The sequence below is a fragment of the Phacochoerus africanus genome, chromosome 5 (genome assembly GCF_016906955.1).
Source record: "Phacochoerus africanus isolate WHEZ1 chromosome 5, ROS_Pafr_v1, whole genome shotgun sequence".
NCBI classification, from domain to species: domain Eukaryota; kingdom Metazoa; phylum Chordata; class Mammalia; order Artiodactyla; family Suidae; genus Phacochoerus; species Phacochoerus africanus.
Window position 1 is genome coordinate 129,490,751 of NC_062548.1, and position 20,601 is coordinate 129,511,351.

The 20,601-nt window shown below is 51.9% G+C and overlaps 1 protein-coding gene across 4 annotated transcripts in view; it reads right to left on the reverse strand.

The window, feature by feature from the left end:
* Positions 1 to 1,100: 1,100 nt before the first annotated feature.
* Positions 1,101 to 20,601, reverse strand: part of LPIN1 (lipin 1) — a 135,186-nt gene continuing 115,685 nt past the window's right edge. For all 4 annotated transcript variants that reach the window (XM_047782622.1, XM_047782623.1, XM_047782624.1 and 1 more), the window contains 4 exons: positions 14,834 to 14,986; positions 8,616 to 8,730; positions 7,320 to 7,423; positions 1,101 to 4,038 (listed from right to left, as the gene is read on the reverse strand). In XM_047782622.1, coding sequence (XP_047638578.1) covers positions 3,879 to 4,038; positions 7,320 to 7,423; positions 8,616 to 8,730; positions 14,834 to 14,986 — 532 coding nt within the window. In that variant the 3' untranslated portion in view covers positions 1,101 to 3,878. The remainder of the gene's footprint in view (positions 4,039 to 7,319; positions 7,424 to 8,615; positions 8,731 to 14,833; positions 14,987 to 20,601) is intronic.

Below are 20,601 nucleotides of genomic sequence, written 5' to 3' on the forward strand. Positions count from 1 at the left end.
TGGCTGAACAAATCAAGGGGTTTGACTGATTTGTTCAAAACGAGAAACAAATTGGGTATATCAGAGAAAGGGGTCAAAAAAAGGAGGGCAGAGGACATGAGGCAAGGGAACCAGTTTTTGCTTTTTTCATGTATTTTATAGTGTTTTGTGATGTTTTGTTTTGTTTTGTTTTTGTTTTTTAGGGCCACACCCATGGCATATGGAAGTTCCCAGCCTTGAGGTCAAATCGGAGCTACAGCTGCCGGCCTACACCACAGCCACAGCAGCGATGGGACCCGAACCACATCTGCGACCTATACCACAGCTCACGGCAGTGCCGGATCCCCAACCCACTGAGCGGGGCCAGGGATCGAACCTGCATCCTCACGGATTCTAGTCAGATTCATCTCCACTGTGCCATGAAGGGAACCCCCACGTTTTGGGATCTTACAAACCTTTCTGGCGGGGAGACTCTGGGACACCCTTAGAGGCAGCGAAGGGCCCAGCTGGGGCCTGCCTTGGAATCCACTCCTCCATCCGGCCTGCACACCCCACATGGCAATACGCTTCTCCCTTCATCAGCTCAGGGCTGAGCACCGGGCAACCACGGCCACCCCAATGGCTTAGAGTCCACGGAAATTAGTCATAGCAGCCAGTCCCAAGCTGTTCACCTGGCCCTGCCTTTGCTGCGGAGATGCCAGTGAAGACTGAGGCCTCGGCTCCCCCACCCCCCGCCCCCCCGCCGTCACTCTCTTCTTTTGCCCCCTGGCCACCCTGGTGCTTCCCCACCTGGCCCTGCTGGCTACCTCCCCTTCTGAGAGCCTGCGAGCATAATAAGCTCGGTGTTCCCCAACCTCTCCTCTTGGGGCTGCACCTGACCGAGCATCCCCCACAACAACATAGATTGGAGCCCCCGCGTAAGACCCACATGGTAAACACCAGTGACAGAGGCGGCCCTGGGAGGCACCTCACGCGCAGCATCGAACCGAACCCTCCCGGCTCCCGAGTCATTCCCATCGCGGTGGGACGAGCCCAGGGGTGCACCTCTCCCCTCCCTCCGTTCCGTCTTCAGCCCTCCTCCCTCCCAAATGCACACAGAGGGTCGGATTTCACCAAAGGCATCAGAAAAGACTGGCTCTTTTATTCCAAATACTGAACAGATCATAGCCTTAAGGGTTTTTGCTTTCATTTTTGTTTTCTGAGTAGAAAATAATATGCTTGAGATCACAGAGTAGGAAATCAGCAACTTACCAACAACTATTTAAAATGCACACGGCTGAGGTTCAGGGAGGTCTTTCATTGGTCTCATTTATTACAGTATTTTCTAGCTTTGCATCCAGCCCAGCACAAGGAAGTATTACAGTGATTTTTCTCATTGTCCCGGCATATACAAATACAGACCAAGGGTTGGAAATAAAATACGTTTCAAGCAGCGATCCAAACCTAAAATGGAAAAGGGAATTCTCTTTGAGGGTGGAATTATTTTCTCCACGGAGCCAGGTGTTCTATTTTTCTTCACCACATGTGACGAACATTCGATGACTTGTCACTTCGTGATTCAATCATCCAGAGGGCGACTTTGATACGTGTGGTCCAAACAGAGCATCCTGGCCCATGGCTGTCACTGAGTTAGGGATGTGTGACCACAGCTAAACCAACACGCAGAGGCCTGAGGACTGCCCATGCACCAGTCTTTCCCGAAGCCATGGGCAGGTGTGAATGGTACAGCCTCTCCAGGGCTCACGCTCTGAACCCGCCACAGATCTGAGAGTGCTGCTTTCCGGATGGTGTGCCGTTTCAGGGGGCGCCGAGGAGAGAGCTTAGGGGACATCGAAATTTGGGGTTCAAAGTTGCATACTCTCAGGAGAGAGGACGACAGCTGGTTGTCCTGCTGCAGGGCAACCCCCACAAGGGACACGAGGTCTAGTCCATCAGCCAAGTTCCTCCCAGGGCGAGGGAGAAATCGGGCTGGTCTGTGCAGGCTCGTGAGCTTGCTTCCACGTAGTTCGCAATACTTAAAATTCACCCTAAGATACCCTTGTGACAGAATGAATGTAGCCTCTAAAACTAATAAGCAAGCCCAAGCTAAAGCAGGACTATTTAAATTCCTTTTTTTCCTTTAGCCACACCCTTGGCCTGCAGAAGCTCCCGTGTCTGGGATCAAACCGGCACTCCAGCAGCAACCCAAGTCACTGTGGTGATGCCAGGTTCTTAACCCACTGGGCCACCAGGGAACTCCCTATTTTAAATTATAAAAATTAAAAATTTTTAATGCCTCCCAAAGGGCATCTGTACATGCAGTTCGTGCTTGAATGCAGGCCTACACTCAGCTGCACAGGGATGTTTGCTCTTATCTGTGTGACCCCACAGACCGCTCGGTGAAGGCGCCCACAGGCAGCAGAGCCCCCTGACAACAAAGAAGGCAATGCCGCCTCTGGATTTTCTTTCACAGAAAGAGTAAAGCTGCCATCAACCATCCCACTGCCTGCGCCCTCCGACTCTAGCCATGAGATTTAAGTAGGAGGGCATTTCGGTCACTGGAGCAAAACACTTAAAAAAAAACAAAAACAAAAACAAAAACAAAAAAACACTTCGTACAGTCAAGCAGCACTTTTTTTTTTTTTTACCAAAATAATGTTTTCGCTTTTCACATGATTCTCTCCAGCAGCCAATTTAATAAACAAGGAAAAGAATCATCTTCTACCAGGTCAAAGAATGTCACTCAAATGGCTACTTCCCCACTTGCCCTGAACCTGGGGGGGGGGCGGGGGTGCGGGGCTAAGGGAAAGAAAAAGCATTACTCACAAAACCCCAAAGAGGGTCAGTGTTGTGAGAAGTACAGAATAAGGCTCTTTGGATGGTCTAATAGGGATCTTTTTAATGCATTAATGACAGTTATAATAGAACGAATATGGCTAAAATGCTTATAACAGCAACCCAGCGTAAAGGAATAAATAATACGATCTACAAAGAATATAATTTAACTTCTTCAAACTATTTTCTTAAAACCGACCAGTCTCCACTGAGAGCCCCCAACGGACATTGCCGTCATCACCGTTGGGCATAAACTCTGTTGGAGCCCACATTTTCAGCACCGCCTTGCTAGGCAGGTTGCTGGCAGAGTAAGGAAGTGATTCAAAATACTGCCTTAGGAATATCTCCTCTCATCTGAATTTAAGGCATTGCAAAGTGGCAGGGAGCCGGGCAAAGCACATTCGAAATCAAATGCCTGCCGCAGATGCATAAGGCATAAACATTCCAGCCTTGCGCCACAAAAATGGGGGGAAATACGCCAGCTACAGAGGTGATCTTTAACCAAAGGAATTTAAGAACTTATCTCCTAAATGAGACTGGGGGGGGGAGGCAGGGAGCAAATCCTGCCGGGGGACAGCCACGCGGTCAAGGCCGAGCACCGGGAGGCTTGGAGTCCCTTCCGAGACCTCGGATTCAGATCACCAGGCCCTGCACCGCCTCCCGCCAGGCGCAGCAGAAGTGGCACCACGCGCCATGTGGAAACATGCCCCTGACTCTCCTGGAAGTCGTGGGGGCCTGGCGCCCCTCCCAGGACCCGTCATCCTGGGGACCCCAGGTTTCCCGGCCCACCCTGCACACATTATAGCGGCTCCAGGACTGGAGCGGGGCCGGGGAGGGCAGCGCGGTGACGGGCTTGGGCCACACGAGGCGCAGCCTCCACACCAGGGAGGCCCCCAACTCCCCTAGGACCTAGGAAGTACACCCTTCACGGGTCACTTGGAAATGTCCCCCCCAGCGAGGGGGACGGGGAGAGACAGGCTCCTGGATGCTCTCTGCTCTTAAGCACATGACTGCACGTCCCCAAACCTCTCCTTTAATGGGGGTGCCAGGTCTTCGCAGGATGTCAGGAGGCTGCCTGGAACAGTCTACGCCGATGCAGAATGAACGTCCTGGTTTTCAAAAGGCGGCGGTGGCTCCCTCCAAAAGGTGAAGTTACTGAACGTGTCTGAGCAGGGGAAGTCGGAAGAGTGGCTTCTTTTCAGCAATGGGAAAACGTGGTCGACCACCTCGCAGAGCCTCACGTACCTGGAGGGAAAACGGACAGCGTCACCGCCCGCGAGGGCCACCCCGCCCAGCAGGACTCGCCTGGAAGGACAGAGGAGGGAGGGCAGAGCGGAAGCAAAGACGCCCAGGAGGCTCTGGGCACGGACCGAAGGGAAAGCACATCTCGGAGCATCACCCAGAGGCTGCTCCACTGGGCAACGGAAGGCTGCCCGGCGCTGGGCTTAAGGAGACTTGGGTTTGACCTTCAGCTCTGCCATGTACCAGCTGTGCCATCTGGGCAAGGGGCTTCATCTCTAGACCACAATTTTCTCAACTGTGCCACCGCGTTCACATGCGAATTAAATAATGTTGAGTTCCCGTTGCGGCTCAGTGGTTAACGAATCTGACTAGGAACCATGAGGTTGCGGGTTTGATCCCTGGCCTCGCTCAGTGGGTCAAGGATCCGGTGTTGCTGTGGCTGTGGTGTAGGCCAGCGGCTACAGCTCCGATTAGACCCCTACCCTGGCAACCTCCCTATGCCGCGGGAGCGGCCCTAGAAAAGACAAAAAAAAAAAGAAGAAGAAGAAGAAGAAGAAATAAATAATGTATGCAAGAGTGAAATTATGTGAACTGGATGCTCCATAAATTTACTCAACAAGAACTCATTAACATTATAAAATAATTAGCCCTGGCTAATTATTAGCCTTGGGGCAGGAGGGGAGTGCTAATTGGCATGAGGGTCAAGAGACCCAGGATCTCTGCCCGCCTTACTGCTGTGGGGCCCCAGACAGGTGTCTTGCCCTCTCTGGGCCTCAGGCCCTTACGGGATATGGAGCTGGGCGTGAAGAGTGTTTCTCACCGCTCCCTGCAATACTCCCTCTATTTTCTGTGTATTCCCAAGAAGATGTTGCACATTAGCTTCTGTGGCCTGTAACTACAAAAAGAAAGTGGCTCTATTGAATACGCATTTTCAGACCTCCAGGCGCCTCCAGCCAGAATCATGACAAGGCCGGGCCTGGCCACACATCCCCAGAGTCCTCCCGGACAGTCACCGGGTGCCTCTCCAGCTCCAATTTGCGAAGAATCAGAAAGGGCTTTCGAAATCCAAACTCCAGGAAGTAGCATGTTCTGAGGCATGAAATAACTTTTAAACAAGGATGTGTGTGTGTATTTAATAAAGAATGTCTCAAAGAACTTACGAGAAACATCAGTTGCACAAAATGGGGACAATCTCTCTCAATAAATGAGAATTGTGTCTTTCCTGGGGATTACGAAAAACTTTTCAAATACCTCCCAGCTTGAGGACCTGCTGTTTGAGTTTAGTGGCTCCGCGAGGTGGCCCCTTCCCTGTGGGGGCAGCTCACAGCCGGGGCTTGGCGGCACCAGATCTGAACCAGCCACATCTGTGCCTCTCTGGGACCAATCCTCGGCACAGGCCTCCCCCGGAGCACGCAGAGCTCATGCGCCGAGAGCCACAAACCCCAGGAAAGGAGGCCCTGAACCTGCCCATCCGCGCGTGCCCTGACTCCCCAGGGACGGCGTCCCAGCTTCCAAGGGGGGAGCACCGACTTGGCTTTGAAATGGTCACACCAAGTTCAAAGCCAGGGAAGATCGTGTACTTTCCTGGGGAAGGAGCGTCACCCTCCCACAGGACAACCACATCTCCCGGTCTAGACAGAAGACACCTTTCTTTGGCAGCAGCCAAAATTCTCCCCCCAAGATGTGGGCAAGGGTGCGTTTTCACCCCAGCCCCTCGGCCAATGGGCTAACCCCAGAGGCCTCCCGGCAAACCTCCACAGATGCTGGAAGCCCCCCTTCCAGGCCCCTTATGAAGTCTTGGGTGGCTGGGCTGCACCTGCCTACCTTTGCCACTTCGGGCAAAAGCGTCCCATTTGACTTCTGTTGACCCTAAATGGAAACTCACTCTATCTCCTGGAGGCTGAAAACGCTTTCACGTGGGAGCTGAGGGCGAAGAGGGAACTGGGATGCTGTCGGGGTGGCCACTTAGAACTCAGTGGGGAAAAGCTGCCAGCACAGCGGGGAGGGAGGGACGAACCCATGCATCCTTCTTCCCAAGAGGCAGATCCTGCTCCTGGCTCCACCCCGCTCCTCCCCCCTGACGGGCTGGGCGTGGCTGGGAGGCAGGGAGGCTTGTGCGGCCTGGAACTGTCCTGGGTAAATTCGGTGAGACGCCAAAGGGTAAAAGGATCATCTTGAAAGGGGAAAACCTGCCTATCAAAGAGCCAGCCCCTGGAAAGCCTCTAGACCCGACCCCCCTTCATCCGACTCCTCCGCATGAAAGGGCCCCAGCAGGCCCCTCTTGGGGTCGCTCAGGCCAGAGGCTATTTTCCAGGTCCGTGGGGACCAGGTCCACAGAGGTGCAGCCTCTGAAACAGACAAGGCACGATGACACCTGTCTGCCTGATGTCGCTCAGTGGGCAGAGCTCCCTGACGTGTGCAGTGGGACACTCTCCACTCTAAGACGTTAGGAACCCAAAGCAAGACACGTCCAAGTCCCGGGAGATGCGCCAGCCAGCCAGGCGGCCTCACTGCCCACAGCGACCCAGCTCAGCCCAGCTCAGCCCGGGGCCTCGGGGAGAATGGGCTTCAGCCAGAAATACGAGAGGCCTTCTTACAGTCACATGTGATGTCCTGGTGACACTATTATTATAGGCCAGCGTAATAGCACATGATATTTTAACATGGTTACATTTCAAAATCGCATTCTAGGCTTTCAAAGTGAAGTTGGTGAATCTAAGCCAGTGGTTTTCAGGAGTTCCCCTCGTGGCCCAGTGGTTCACGAATCCGACTAGGAACCATGAGGTTGCGGGTTCGATCCCCGGCCTCGTTCAGTGGGTTAAGGATCCGGCGTTGCCGTGAGCTGTGGTGTAGGTCACAGATGTGGCTTGTATCTGGCATTGCTGTGGCTCTCGCGTAGACCGGTGGCTTCAGCTCCGAGTCGACCCCTAGCCTGGGAACTTCCATATGCCGCGGGAGCGGCCCAAGAAATGGCAAGAAGACAAAAAAAAAAAAAAAATCCAGTGGTTTTCAAATTCATTCCATTCCACTCCAGAGCAGGATCTAACGGCTTGTTTAAATGTCCACCCTGGAAGGCATCAGGCTTTCACTCTGAGTGTCCAAAAATGAGGTTCCGAACAAAGTACGAGGAGCTAAAATGAGTCTTCCTTGTAGGAATTAAAGATTAAGACAGAGGCCACACAGGGTGAAAAAGGTACGGTGTTCACTGCAAAATGTCCCTCTGGGGTCACGTCGCCGACAGTGGGGAGGACACGCGGACACAGAGGGCGCGACGCGACACTCACGAGGAGATGTTGGTCTTGGCGTGTTCCTGCACCAGCTCCCCTTTGGGGTTGACAGTGAATATTCTGTTCAGGGACACTCCCACTTGCTTGTACGAGTACACATCCTGTATTTGGGAAAGTGTTCATTAGAAAAAAAGAGTTCGTTGCAAAGACAAACACATGATTTTTCAGATTTGATACAAACACAGGCAGGCTTCAGAGACACTGCGGGTTGGGTTCCAGGCACCACAACAATGCAAATAAAGCGGATTATACGAATCTTCTGGTTTCCCAATGCATATAAAAATTATGTTTACAGATGGAGTTCCCGTCGTGGCACAGTGGAAACAAATTCAACTAGGAACCATGAGGTTGCGGGTTCGATCCCTGGCCTCACTCAGTGGGTTAAGGATCCGGTGTTGCCGTGAGCTGTGGTGTAGGTCGCAGATGTGGCTTGTATCTGGCATTGCTGTGGCTGTGGTGTAGTCTGGCAGCTACAGCTCCAATTCTACCCCTAGCCTGGGAACTTCCATGTGCTGAAGATGCAGCCCTAAAAAGTCAAAAAAAAAAAAAAAAAGCAACACTTGCAAAGTGTATTAAATCAAAGTGCCATAAAACAAGGTCTGCCTGTATGATAAACTTTCATGCAACCAGAACAACACTTCCAAGAAGTGTAGAGAAAGAATCTCTCTGGCTACGAAACTATGAATCAGTGGTCTGCTCTGGGCCTCAGCTCACTCACCTATTCAAGAACTGACTTAAAAAGCAAACCTCCCACCACACCCTTGCAATTCTAACATTCCCTAAGGTTATCCTCTGACCCATTTTCTTGAGTTTTAAAAGTTGAAGAATTTTCTTACCGGGAAGTAAGTACCCAAGCATATGCTCGAAGCTGAACTTGCCAGCAAATTTGAGCAGTATGTACAAAATCGGAAAGCATTACAAAACAACACTTGTGAAACTTGAGATGCTGAATTCGCCTTTGTGCTAAGGACTGGCTTTGGGGCTCCCTTCTGGTAGCCTCTTCACTGTTCTTATTTTGTTTATTTTTAAAATTTTATTAATTTAGCAAGAGATTTGGAATTTAAGGTGTCTGTCCCACATTATAAGCTTCAGATTGGAGCCCACGAGCCCACCTTCAGAGAAAACGAGCGGGCATGAAACAACTACAATTTCTTGCCTTTAAATGCAGGCCAGGGCCTCTTTAGCAGCTGTTTCTAGCAGGGGGAGACGTGCAGCGGAGGCCAGCCTTTCAGACAACTGCCGTCAGGACAGGCAGGCCTTTCAAGAGCTTGTATATACGCGACTACTACTTACAGCGGGTCGATTTCCAAAAGCAGCATAAAAAGGTTCTGTGTTTGGGAAAAACAGGTTTTTGATGTCTGTCAAACACTGGACTTTAAACTTCTCTGGCTTCTTTTCAATCACTTCTCTGTTAACACAAATAAACAAACCCTGGGTTGGTGGGAGAGCGTGAGCTGCATTAGCATCAAACTATTTTTAGCTGTCAAAGATGCTGGGACGCGAAGAGCGCTTTCCTATCTCCACAAGTTAAACACGCGTACGTCAGTTAAGCCGTCCTCAAAAAGCACCAGACGGAAAGTGAGTTTCCGTTGTGGCTCAGCGGTAATGAACCCTACCAGTATCCATGAGGACTCGGCTTGGACCCCTGGCCTCGCTCAGTGGGTCGGGGATCTGGGATTGCCATGAGCTGTGGTGTAGGTCACAGATGTGGCTTGGATCCCCCCTTGTGGCTGTGCTGTGTCCAATCTGACCCCTAGCCTGGGAATTTCCATATACCGCGGGTGCGGCCCTAAAAAGCACAAACAAAACCAACCACCAGTGAATCCCCACTTTCGAATCTTCTCATAAAGAAAACGCCCTGGACCAGTGATTTCGCCAAGGAACAGTCAGCCAGGGAACAAAGAAGTCCAAGGCACAGAAGAAGAAGCTCTCCGTGTTCACGCTGCGAGGCCAGCATGACTTCAAAAACCAAACCTGGGAGGCAACGTATGGGAAAAACCTGGGCCAGTCTGGTTCGGGACTGCCGGCTCGGAACTTGTAGATAAGTTAGAAACTTCAGGAGTTCCCGTCGTGGCACAGTGGTTAACGAATCCGACTAGGAACCATGAGGTTGCGGGTTCGGTCCCTGCCCTTGCTCAGTGGGTTAACAATCCAGTGTTGCCGTGAGCTGTGGTGTAGGTTGCAGACGCGGCTCGGATCCCGTGTTGCTGTGGCTCTGGCGTAGGCCGGTGGCTACAGCTCGGATTCAACCCCTAGCCTGGGAACCTCCATATGCCTCGGGAGCGGCCCAAGAAATAGCAACAACAACAACAACAACAACAAAAAGGAAACTTCATTCCAATATATTAGGGAAAACCTAAATAAATAAAGAAATATAGCATGGAATTATACTAGAAGACTCCACACTATATGATGAGATATTCTCTCTCTGCTGATCTGTAGACTCACTGTCATTTCAAACCCTCACCAGGTTTTGTCGGTATGTTTTTATGGAGCACAATTCGAATAGCTACACAAAAGAGCAAAGGCCACCGAAGCACACACCTGCAGGCCCTTAATTTATGGCCACGATGACGAGTCAAAGCCGAGAGAGAAGGCAGTCTTTTAACCTATATGACTACCCATACAGGTTAAAAAAAAAGGAGAGAGAGGAGTTCCCGTCGTGGCGCAGTGGTTAACGAATCCAACTAGGAACCATGAGGTGGCGGGTTCGATCCCTGGCCTGGCTCAGTGGGTTAAGGATCCAGCGTTGCCATGAGCTGTGGTGTAGTTTGCAGACGTGGCTCAGATCCTGTATTGCTGTGGCTCTGGCATAGGCTGGTGGCTACAGCTCTGATTGGACCCCTGGCCTGGGAACCTCTATATGCCGAGGGAGTGGCCCTAGAAAAGGCAAAAATACAAAAAAAAAAAAAGGAGAGAGAGAACGGACCCCTACCACACTCTCTGTATACGCATCAACTCCTGCTGGATTACAGGCCTAAACGGGAAAGGCGACACCTTTAGATAAAATGTAGGAGGCTTGAGGTTCCCGTTGCGGCTCTGAGGAAATGAACCCGACTGGCATCCATGAGGATGTGGGTTGATCCCTGGCCTTGCTCGGTGGGTTAAGGACCCACGTTGCTGTGAGCTGTGGTGTAGGTTGCAGATGCAGCTCAGATCCCATGTTGCTGTTGCTGTCGCTGTGGCATAGGCTGGCAGCTACAGCTCCAATTCGACCCCTAGCCTGGGAACCTCCATATGCCACAGGTGCATCTCTAAAAAGCAAATATATATAAATTTATTTACAAATGTATAAATATATATATCTATGGGCAACTTTCCTCACGCCCACAGTCAGGGAAGGCGTTGTCAATACACAAAAAGCACAGACTACAAAAGAATGATCTATTCAACTTACATGAAACTCATCAAAAGCCATCAACTGGGAAGAGATATTTGTAGCGCTCATAACAGAGGCTACGTCTACAGAATCTCTGACGCTCTTACAGAGCAAAAGGAATAAGGGAGACGTGAACAGATACTTCGCAGAAAATGAAGCCCAAATGGCCAATAAACACATGAAAAGGGGCATTCGTTACCCACCAATCTAGCAAAAAAAGCAGCAGCAGCAGCTGACAATGTGTAGGCAAAAGGCAACAGAAGGAACCCTTACACTCCGCTTGGTGCTGGGGCATAAACTGGATCAACTACTTTGGACCTACTTTGGATGGCAGTTTAGAGATGGCCTCAGAAGGCCCAAGGTGTGCATCCTGTGTGGCCCAGCAATTCCCCTCCTGAGGGCACACCCTGTACACAGGTGCCCCCAGAGGACACACAAGTACTGCTCTTTTATTTTTAGGGCCCACCTGCAGCACATGGAAGTTTCCAGGCCAGAGGTTGAATCGGAGCTGCAACTGTTGGCCTACGCCACAGCCACAGGAACACCCGATATGAGCCTCGTCTGCGACCTACATGCCAGCTCATGGCAATGCCGGATCCTTAACCCACCGAGCAAGGCCAGGGATCGAACTGGCATCCTCATGGATGCCAGTCAGGTTCATTTCCGCTGAGCCACAATGGGAACCCCAAGCCTCCTACATTTTATCTAAAGGTGTCGCCTTTCCCATTTAGGCCTGTAATCCAGCAGGAGTTGATGCGTATACAGAGAGTGTGGTAGGGGGTCCATGTTGTCTCTCTCTTTTTTAACCTGTACGGGTAGTCGGATAGGGTGAAAGAGTGCCTTTTCTCTCTTAAGGGCAGAAAACCGCAAGTGGCTCAAGCCCCCACCAGCAGTAGAACCGACAAACAGGCCGAGGGGGAGCCCAACAGGACCCCCGCACAGAAGGAAAAGCGAGCCGCTTACGGCCCCGCTCCACAGCCCGGGGAACACGATGCTGCACAATAAAAACAAGCTCCGGAGGAAGACGTGCTCTCTTTACACGGAGCTCTCCAAGGGGCGCAATGAAACAGGCGGCTTAGGATGACAAAGGCGTGTAGGAACCTCGTGAGGAGAACAGAGACCGACCCCCAAATCCAGGGAGGGTGGTTGCTAGTCCTGCTCCGGGGGAAGGAAGGGAGCAAGCAGGGTGCGATGGTCTGGTCCTTGACCTGGTCCTGGGCACGCTGGCGTTCAGTTCTCTGGGGGGGTGACTGGAGGATCTCAAAGGTCCCTCTCGGCTTGTGTGTATCCCAGAAATATCCCTCTGTAGCCGCACACAACGTGCCATAGACGATGATGGGGGCGGAGCACCCGAGTTCCAGGAGACCCAGGCCCGCGTGGACCTCTGTGGAGTCCAGAACCCTCCTCAGCCCTCAGAGGGCCTGGCGGCCTACATTGCAGGACTCTGATAAGAGACACACGTGAGTGACTGTATGATTTTAAGTCTCAAATGTCATTCTCCTCGGGGGAAGTATCCACAGTCAATCCCCTGCTTCAGTCTGTCTCTCTCTCTCTCTCTCTCTCTCTCTCACACACACACACACACACACACAAGGAGGATGGCTACATGCACACCTGCAAGTCAAGAAATGCTCCGTAAGAAAACCCCTCCTCGGCCGCCTGCCCCCCAGCGCCTCGAAGGCATGAGGGTGCTTGTCTGGCAGTAAGGCTGCGCGGGGAGCAAGTTGTGCAAGACGGCCGAGAACCGTCGCGGGGAGGACAGACTGCTCCTTGGCCCTGCTGCTCTCATTGGTGATCTGAATGTGCCAGTGGTCACTGGTCACTCAATGCACCCAGAGGTCATTTCACTCTAGCAAATGACTGTCATTTTTCCAAGTCTCACAGAAGCTCAGAAAACCCCAAGGGGAAAGGTAGTTACTTGCGGAGTAATCGCTTCTTTCTTTCCCAGAGACAGAGGCCAGCCTCAGCGGTTGCGTCACTCCAGAATTTCCAAACTGCCCAGGCACCCAGAATCGTGGGAATTAGCAAAGCCTCATTCATTCAGCTCGGCCTAGCAGGCCCACTGCTCAGTGAGACACGACCCCCAACCCCAATCAGCCCGGAGACTGGAGCCACACTTAGTCTGAATGTCCCCTGTCCCATCAGAGAGCCTATGAAAGTGACCTGAATGGCTCTGTCACAACAAAAGAAGGCAGGGACCTGAAAGGGATCACGGGACTCAAAGCCGATGTCTACTTTCATAGGAGAAGCTCCTGAACGAGAAATTAGGTGAAGCAGATTCTTTCAACTTCTCGCCAAGGCAGGCCATTCATGCTCGTGGCAGACCCGCCCATCGGTTCTAGAAAATCTGCGGGCGAGCTAACTTGCAGCCTGGCCCTGGTTAGAACACCCGGCTACAGGCACCAGGCCATCGGCCTTGGCCATCAGAAGCACCTCCCTCTCCCAAGAAGGAATGCAAATTGTAAGGGTTAGTTGTTCGGGTTTTTAAAAATAATTTTTCGCAAGGAAAAAGTCATATTTTGGACAAGGATATGTAAATAAGAAAAAACGAAAAGGATCACCTTACACTTATTTTTCATGGCAGGATGTCAGAGAAACATCTTCTTCCTGTGCCTGGAGGAGCCTTTGGCACTTACGCTAATGAGCAGCTTGTCGCAAACTGTTAACATAACTCAGGGCCATTCGTCTATGACTGTGTTCATTTATATTTCACTCAAGTATCTGGACTCCCATCGAGATGTGCGCCAGTGGGACAGCTCTCGGCACTTGACACACACCACGGCATCCACAGGTTTGGCCTCTATTTCCTCCCCAGAATGTGCAAGTTTCAATGGGAGATCTTTTATTACAGGAGAACAACTCAGGACTCACGCAAAACAAAGCTGTGATAGAAAAGGCATCTATAGAGCTGGAGACAAACCCTCAGGAGCAATGGACTTGGTGCTCTGGGCCTGTCTGGATTCTTCCCTCGTCTGCACAGTCGGCAGCGACAGGCAGCAAGTCTGGTCTCAAAGTGACACAGAATCAGGCCCACACCTCTCACTGGATTGTGGGGACACCATCCTATGATGCTGCCAACCAGCCTCTGGCAGGACCGATGGCCTGTTCTGACTGCCACAGATGACGCTTTGAGAGCAGCGAGGGACACTGCCCTGGCCCCAAGCTCCAGGGAGGCCAGACCTAGTCTGTTTTGTGGGCACAGAGGGGAAGAGAGAAGGGCCATCAGAAATGGGCCGGTGGTCTGTTAAAATCAACAGGTGACCAGGACTCTTATGAGAGCATGAGTGCTCAGTTCTAGCGTTCAAGGCTAGGTGGGTGGCAGGGCTGGCAGAGGGACTGCTATGCCCAGCCGAGGTCCCCGATGTGGTGGAAAGCATGTTGATCCTCAGAGTCGTTAAGACTCAGGCCAGCGATACATATACACAACGGACTACTACTCAGCCATGAAAAGGAAAGACATAAAGGCATTTGAGGCAACATGGATGGACCTAGAAATTATCATGCTAATCATATGCTATCATTTGTATGTGGAATCAAAAAAAAAGATACAATGAACTTCTTTGCAGAACAGACACTGAATCATAGACTTTAAAAAACCTACGGTTTCCAAAGGAGACCAATGGGGGGGTCGGGGGGTGTTGGTTGGGAGTTTGGGATGGAAACGCTATAAAATTGGGTTGTGATGACCACTGTGCAACTATAAATGTAATAAAGTTCATTCGGTTAAAAAAAATAGGACTTGGACCAGCGACACAGAGAGAGGGGCTGCTCCCCACAAAAGCAGGGCAGCGTGTGCAAAGGCTCAAAGGAGAGACCACCCCTCTGGAAGACGGAGATGGTTCAGCAAGACCGAGTCAAGAAGCTAGAAGGAATGAGACGGGATGGGGGGACAAGCCAGGCGGTGAAGGGCTCGTGGACATCCCCCCCGCCCCCGGGAACACCCAAGGGCCAAGGAAGGGTGCTGACGGTGACAAGGCCAGGCCTGCCCTTGAGGATGAGTTTTCTGGTGCCACCATGGAGCCGGGACCCAGGCTGGGAGGAGGCTTATGCTGGTGGAACCTCCGGTGAGGAGGGGAGCGGGCCTGCGCCGGCCCAGACGAGGGGCGGGAGGGGTAGGCAGGTAGCCCCTCACCTGTGCAGGGCGGAGAAGAGGCTGCTGGGGCTCAGGAGCAGCGGGCCCTGGGGCAGCACCGTGCCACGCTCGTTGACCCAGTGCAGGTAGCCCCGCGTCATGTCCGCCATCCCGATGGCACGAGCCGAGCAGTAGAGGAACTTATACCCGTTTCTGAAAAAGAGATAGACGTTCATGTTTAATGGCATCACGATGGAACCGCTGTGCCCCCACGAGCCCCGGTCTTTCATGAGGAATGACACTGCTGTAATTCCCAAGCAAAAGGCCAGAGTCTATGGAATCTTTTTTTTTTTTTTCCTTTTTCGGCCGCCCCTCAGCATACGTGGTTCCCAGATCAGGGATCAGATCCGAGCTGCAGCTAGTTCAACCTACGCAGCAGCTGCAGCAGCACTGGATCCTTTAACCCCGTGGCACTGGGCTGGGGATCGAACTCGCGACCTAGAGCTGCAGAGATGCTGCAGATCCTGCTGCACCACAGCGGGAACGCCACAATCTTATTTGCAATGGAGAAAGAAGCCTGAATGCGCTTTGCTGGCGTTTACTAAGCACCTGCACGGCCCCCACTACGCTTACGCCTCCTGGGAATACTGCTCAGTAGCTGTTTCCCTCCTGCTCTACCGTTAGGGAAGCTGAGGCTGGAGCCTCAGACTGGCCAACCTGCCTGCACCTGAGCTGTTCCCACTCCTGTTCCCTCCCCCTGGCTGAGGGCCACCAGGCCACTTGTGCAAAGGGCCCCACCTCCACCTGCCAAGCACAGACTTCACCAGCGCTGAGCCCATCCCCCCCCCCCCGACACGAGCAAGCAAATCCCACCCCGCCCCCCTTGCACTTCGTGTGAGCACACAAATACACTCCAACCCCTCTCCTCTCATCTTAAAAACAATCCAAGCCATCAACAACCACAAAAACCAAAAATCAAAACCCGTCGCTTCCTAGGTATTGCCTCTCTGTTCCCATTTCTCTGTTCAGATCCCATTTCCCTGTTCCTGTTTGCAGCAGAATTCTTTCCGAGAGCTGCATATTTGCATCGACTCCACTTCCACTCGGCTTCCCCTGTCAGCCCATCCAAGCAGGTGCTTGTTCCCCTGCCTCTCTGCCCTTGGCAAGGTCCCCTGTGATGCCACCTGCCAGATCCAGGCATCACTTCTCAGTTCCTTCCTGAACAGCCTTCCCGGAGGCATCTGACACAGGCGACCCTTCCCTCCTCTAGGACGCCCTTTTTTTTCCCCAGTTTCCAGGCCCCGCTGGACCCTGGTTTGCTCCTCCTCACCGGCCACTTCTTCCCAGACAAGTCGCCTTGGCTAGGTCTCCACCCAGCCTCTAAATGGACCTCATTTCTTGTCACCACTCTTAGTCCCTGGAGGAGCCCATCCACTTTCAGGGCCTTAAAAGCCACATTTGAACTGAAGCAGCATAAGACACATAAATATTTGGTTTTCCTTCCTGGTTTCTGACACAGAGCTTCTAAAGCCCCTGGAATTCCTGAGTGATGGGGATAAGAGAAGAATCTTTCACGGTGCAAAATAAACCTTTCTTTTCCTTCCTTCTTCCCTTCCTTCCTTCCTTCTTTCTTTCTTTCTTTCGTCTTTCTAGGGCCATACCTGCAGCATATGGAGGTTCCCAGGCTAGGGGTTGAATTGAACCTACAGCTGCCAGTCTACACCAGAGCCACAGCAACGCCAAATCTAAGCCTCATCTATGACCTACACCACAGCTCACAGCAATGCTGGATCCATAACCCAGTGAGCAAGGCCAGGGATCAAACCTCAGTCCTCATGGATACAAGTTGGGTTTGTTACCACTGAGACACGATGGGAACTCCGAGTCCCTTTCAATAATATAAAGCGGGCCAATCTATAATAGGGACCCCAGAAGATAAAGAAAAAGAAAAGGGGATTCAAAATATATTTGAAGAAATGATGGTTGAAAACTTTCCAAATCGAAAGGAAACAGATCTCAAGATACGGGAGGCATAGAGGGCCTCAAACAACTGCAGACCAAGGCATATAACAAAAATGGCAAACGTTAAAGATTAGGAGGTGATTCTAGCAACAAGAGAAAAACAAGGAGTTAATTATAGGGAACCCCCATAAGGCTGTCAGCTGATTTCTCTACGGAAACACTACAGGCCAGAAGAGAGTGGCAAGATAATATTTGAAGTTCCAAAAGGGGAAAATGTGCAGCCTAGAATACTCTACCCAGCAAGACTATCATTTAAAAGGGAAGGAGAAATAAAGAATTTCTCTAACAAACAAAAAACTCAAAGAATACAGAAATACTAACCAAATTCAAAAGAAATACTGAAAACTCTCCCCTAGACAGGAAAGAAGTAAGAAGACAGAGGATGGAGGAACTCACAGTTGGAAACTAACCACTTAAATAAGCTGGTATACAGATCAAAAAGAAAGAGAAAACGACAACCCTGTTTATAAAAATGATGATAAACACAGGCAACAGCAGAAGACTACACATGATGTAAAAAAGGACATCAAAATCATAAAATGTGGGGAAGGAGAGTGAGAAAATCTAGACGACTTTTTTTTTTTAGAGCCTATACGACTGTCACAATAAGCGCTTTCCAGCCACACCTGAGTTGACGCGAATGAGGGGACGGGTGGAGGCTGGGGACCAGAGGGACGAACCCCGCAGCTGGAGGACTTGAACTCTCTGCTCCCCCCGCCCCGCCCCCCCCCGCCCCCGATCCTGGGGAAAGAGGGAAGCTGGAGACTGAGGGCCCCCCCTGGCAGCCAGTGACAGCGTCAATCAGCCTACACGATGAAATCGCCGTAAAAGCCCGAGCGCGGGGCTTCGGGGAGCTTCTGGGGTGGTAAAGGCAGCCACATGTTGGGAGGGTGGTGCACCCCAACTCCCCGGGGGCGAGGCCCTTCCAGACCTTGGCCTAGGTGCCTCTCCATCTGGATCCTTTCTCAGACCCTTATAATAAGCCGGTAAATGTGTTCCCCAGGTCCTGTGAGCCATCACAGCACATGATCAAACCCGAGTGGGGGGGGAACCCCCGTTTACAGCCAAGTCAGCGTGGGTAAGCTGGGGACCTGCTACGTACGAATGGCGCCTGAAGTCGGGACAGCCTCTCGGGACTGAGCTCTTAGCCGGTGGGGTCTGCACGTGCTGCAGGTACTTAGTGTCAGAACTCAATGGCCAGGGAGCTCCCGTTGTGGCGCAGGGGAAACACATCCGACGAGTGTCCGTGAGGATGCGGGTTTGATCCCTTGGCCTCGCTCAGTGGGTTAAGGATTCAGCGTTACCATGAGCTGTGGTGTAGGTTGAAGATGCAGCTCAGATCTGGCATTGCTGTGGCTGTGGTGTAGGGCCGGCGGCTACAACTCTGATTCCACCCCTCGCCTGGGAACTTCTATAAGCCGCAGGGGTGGCCCTAAAAAAGCAAAAAAAAATACAAATAAAAATAAATTAAAAAAAACCAGAATATTATATAGACCTCATTAACAAATTTTATATTGATAACATGTTTGCATAATATTTTAATATATTGGCTTAAATAAAACATATTTAAACTTTTAAAAACACTGTCTATACACTGATATCTCCCAAACTTATATTCCCAGTCCAGACTCTCCTCCTTAAGCTCCAGGACAATACACTCAACTGCAAAGCCCACAGCCCTCATCAGATATGCCGCAGCATCTCAAACACACGCAGGCACTCCACCTCCGCAAGTGGCACCCCCATTGCCCAGGATTTGAGGCCAAGATCTCGGGGCCCACCTTGGGTTTCTACCTTCCTCCCCTCCACCCGCCCCACCCCAGCCCATCAGCAGGCCCTCTCAGTGGTATATGACGCTATGAGCCCCGGTGCTGGGGCCTCTGACCTCCACCCCTGCAACAGCCTGAATCACCTCCCTGCCCCCCCCCAAGCCTCCCCTAAGCACACTCCGCATTTAATCAGAGCGTGCTCAAAACTCTCCCGAGGCTTGCCGATTCTCTCAAACACAATCCACATTCTTCGCCGTGAGACCGGGTCTCCGCCGTTCTTGCCAACCCCATTCACTCCCTGGTGCCCGGCCAGACACAGGTATCCTCACGGGTCCTCCCACGTGCCACGCCCTTTCCTGCACCTGCTGTTCCTTTCGGGCTTTCCTGCCCCCTCGTCTCAACCAGATCTGCTCAGACAGCACCCGCTCAGCGGGCCCTTCCCTGCTCCATCTATTTAATAAAACACACCCTCCCTCCCCCTCACCCCAGGCACTAAGCCCTTGCTCTGCCTTTTTCGCCAAGGCACTGGTCACTAACACTACGTGACAGCCCCTTGTCTGGCTGTGTCTCATTAACCCACGTGCTCCTTGAGGGTGGGGACTTGGGCTCATTCCTTGCTGTAACCCCAGTGCCCAAAACAGTGCTTAGCAAGTAGCAGACACTGAACAAATCTCTGCTGAATGAGTAAATACAAACGAACCACTTCCAACCCAACTCACTGTCCTACATCATGCTGAATACATCATGCTGGCCCAAGGACTTGTCTAATAAAGAGGAGTTTTTTTGTTTTCTGTGGGTTGTTTTTTTTTTTTTTTGCATTTTAGGGCTCCACCCGTGGCAGATGGAAGTTTCCAGGCTAGGGGTCAAATTGGAGCTGCAGCTGCCAGCCTACACCACAGCCACATCAACACGGGATCCGAGTCTGCGACCTACACCACAGCTCACGGCAATGCTGGATCCCCAACCCACTGAACAAGGCCAGGGATTGAACCCGCATCCTCATGGATCCCAGGTGGATTCATTTCCAATGTGCCACAATGGAAACTCCCTACTAAGATGTTCTTTAAAACAGAGAAACAGGAAAGTGTTAAGACGAAGAGAATCTACAGAAATATCAGCTTGTATGGATTCAGGATGCATTTGAAAACCAAGCAACTTTTTAACGAAACATCTTTGTATCTGAACCAACACTCTTTTTCCTTTTTTTAAGTCACTATTTCTGGATACAGCTCTTCACATCAAAGTCCTAAAAGCTGCCACCTGCAGGGGCCTGAGATGCTAATTTTGTTCAAGGCTTGATTTGCAAACATACTTCGTGGCTTGGTGGTGCCTCTGGGTGTCCTTGCCATGCAAGTGTCCCCTTCAAAGGCCGTTACTAAACTTAGCAGGAAAACCAGCTCCCCGGTGTCCTAATTGGAGAGCTGCCTGTTTGTTGGTGGCAGCAGGGACCACCTTTCCAGAGCCTCCACCCCCGTGAAAGCTGCGTGAAACACCAGGTGCTCCTGCCAATCACTCAGGTGGCAGCGCGTCGCCAAAGCGTCCTCTCCACGGTGTCCCCGGCGGGTAAGACCCCCTCGCTCAGATGGGCAGCCAGGAGCAGGACACCCCGGCACAGCCGGGCACACCCACCGGGCCCCACTGGAGCCAGGCTGGGCTAAGGGTGCCCATGGGGCCCAGTGCCACTTGCCCTGTGGAGCAGAGATGCTGCGGGAGCAACCAGGATGGAAACAGGGCACAGGACAGAGCAAGGTGGCCTCGAGAGACCCAGGGGAGGAAGGACACTGGACTCTGTTCACTGCCTGCCTGAGGAGGGAGCAGTGAACAGAAGTGCAGCATGCACACGCGGGTCACACTTATCCCTCGGGAGAGAGAGAGGGATGGATGGGGAGTTTGGGGTGAGCAGATGCAAACTTCCGCTTATCCCTCTAAGGTCCTGGATCAGGGCTCTGGGGAAACGCTAGAGCTGACAAGAGCATCATTGCACGACCAGGCTTGGTACAAACAAGCTTCTCCTTTGGTCCCCGTCTCTATTTTGTG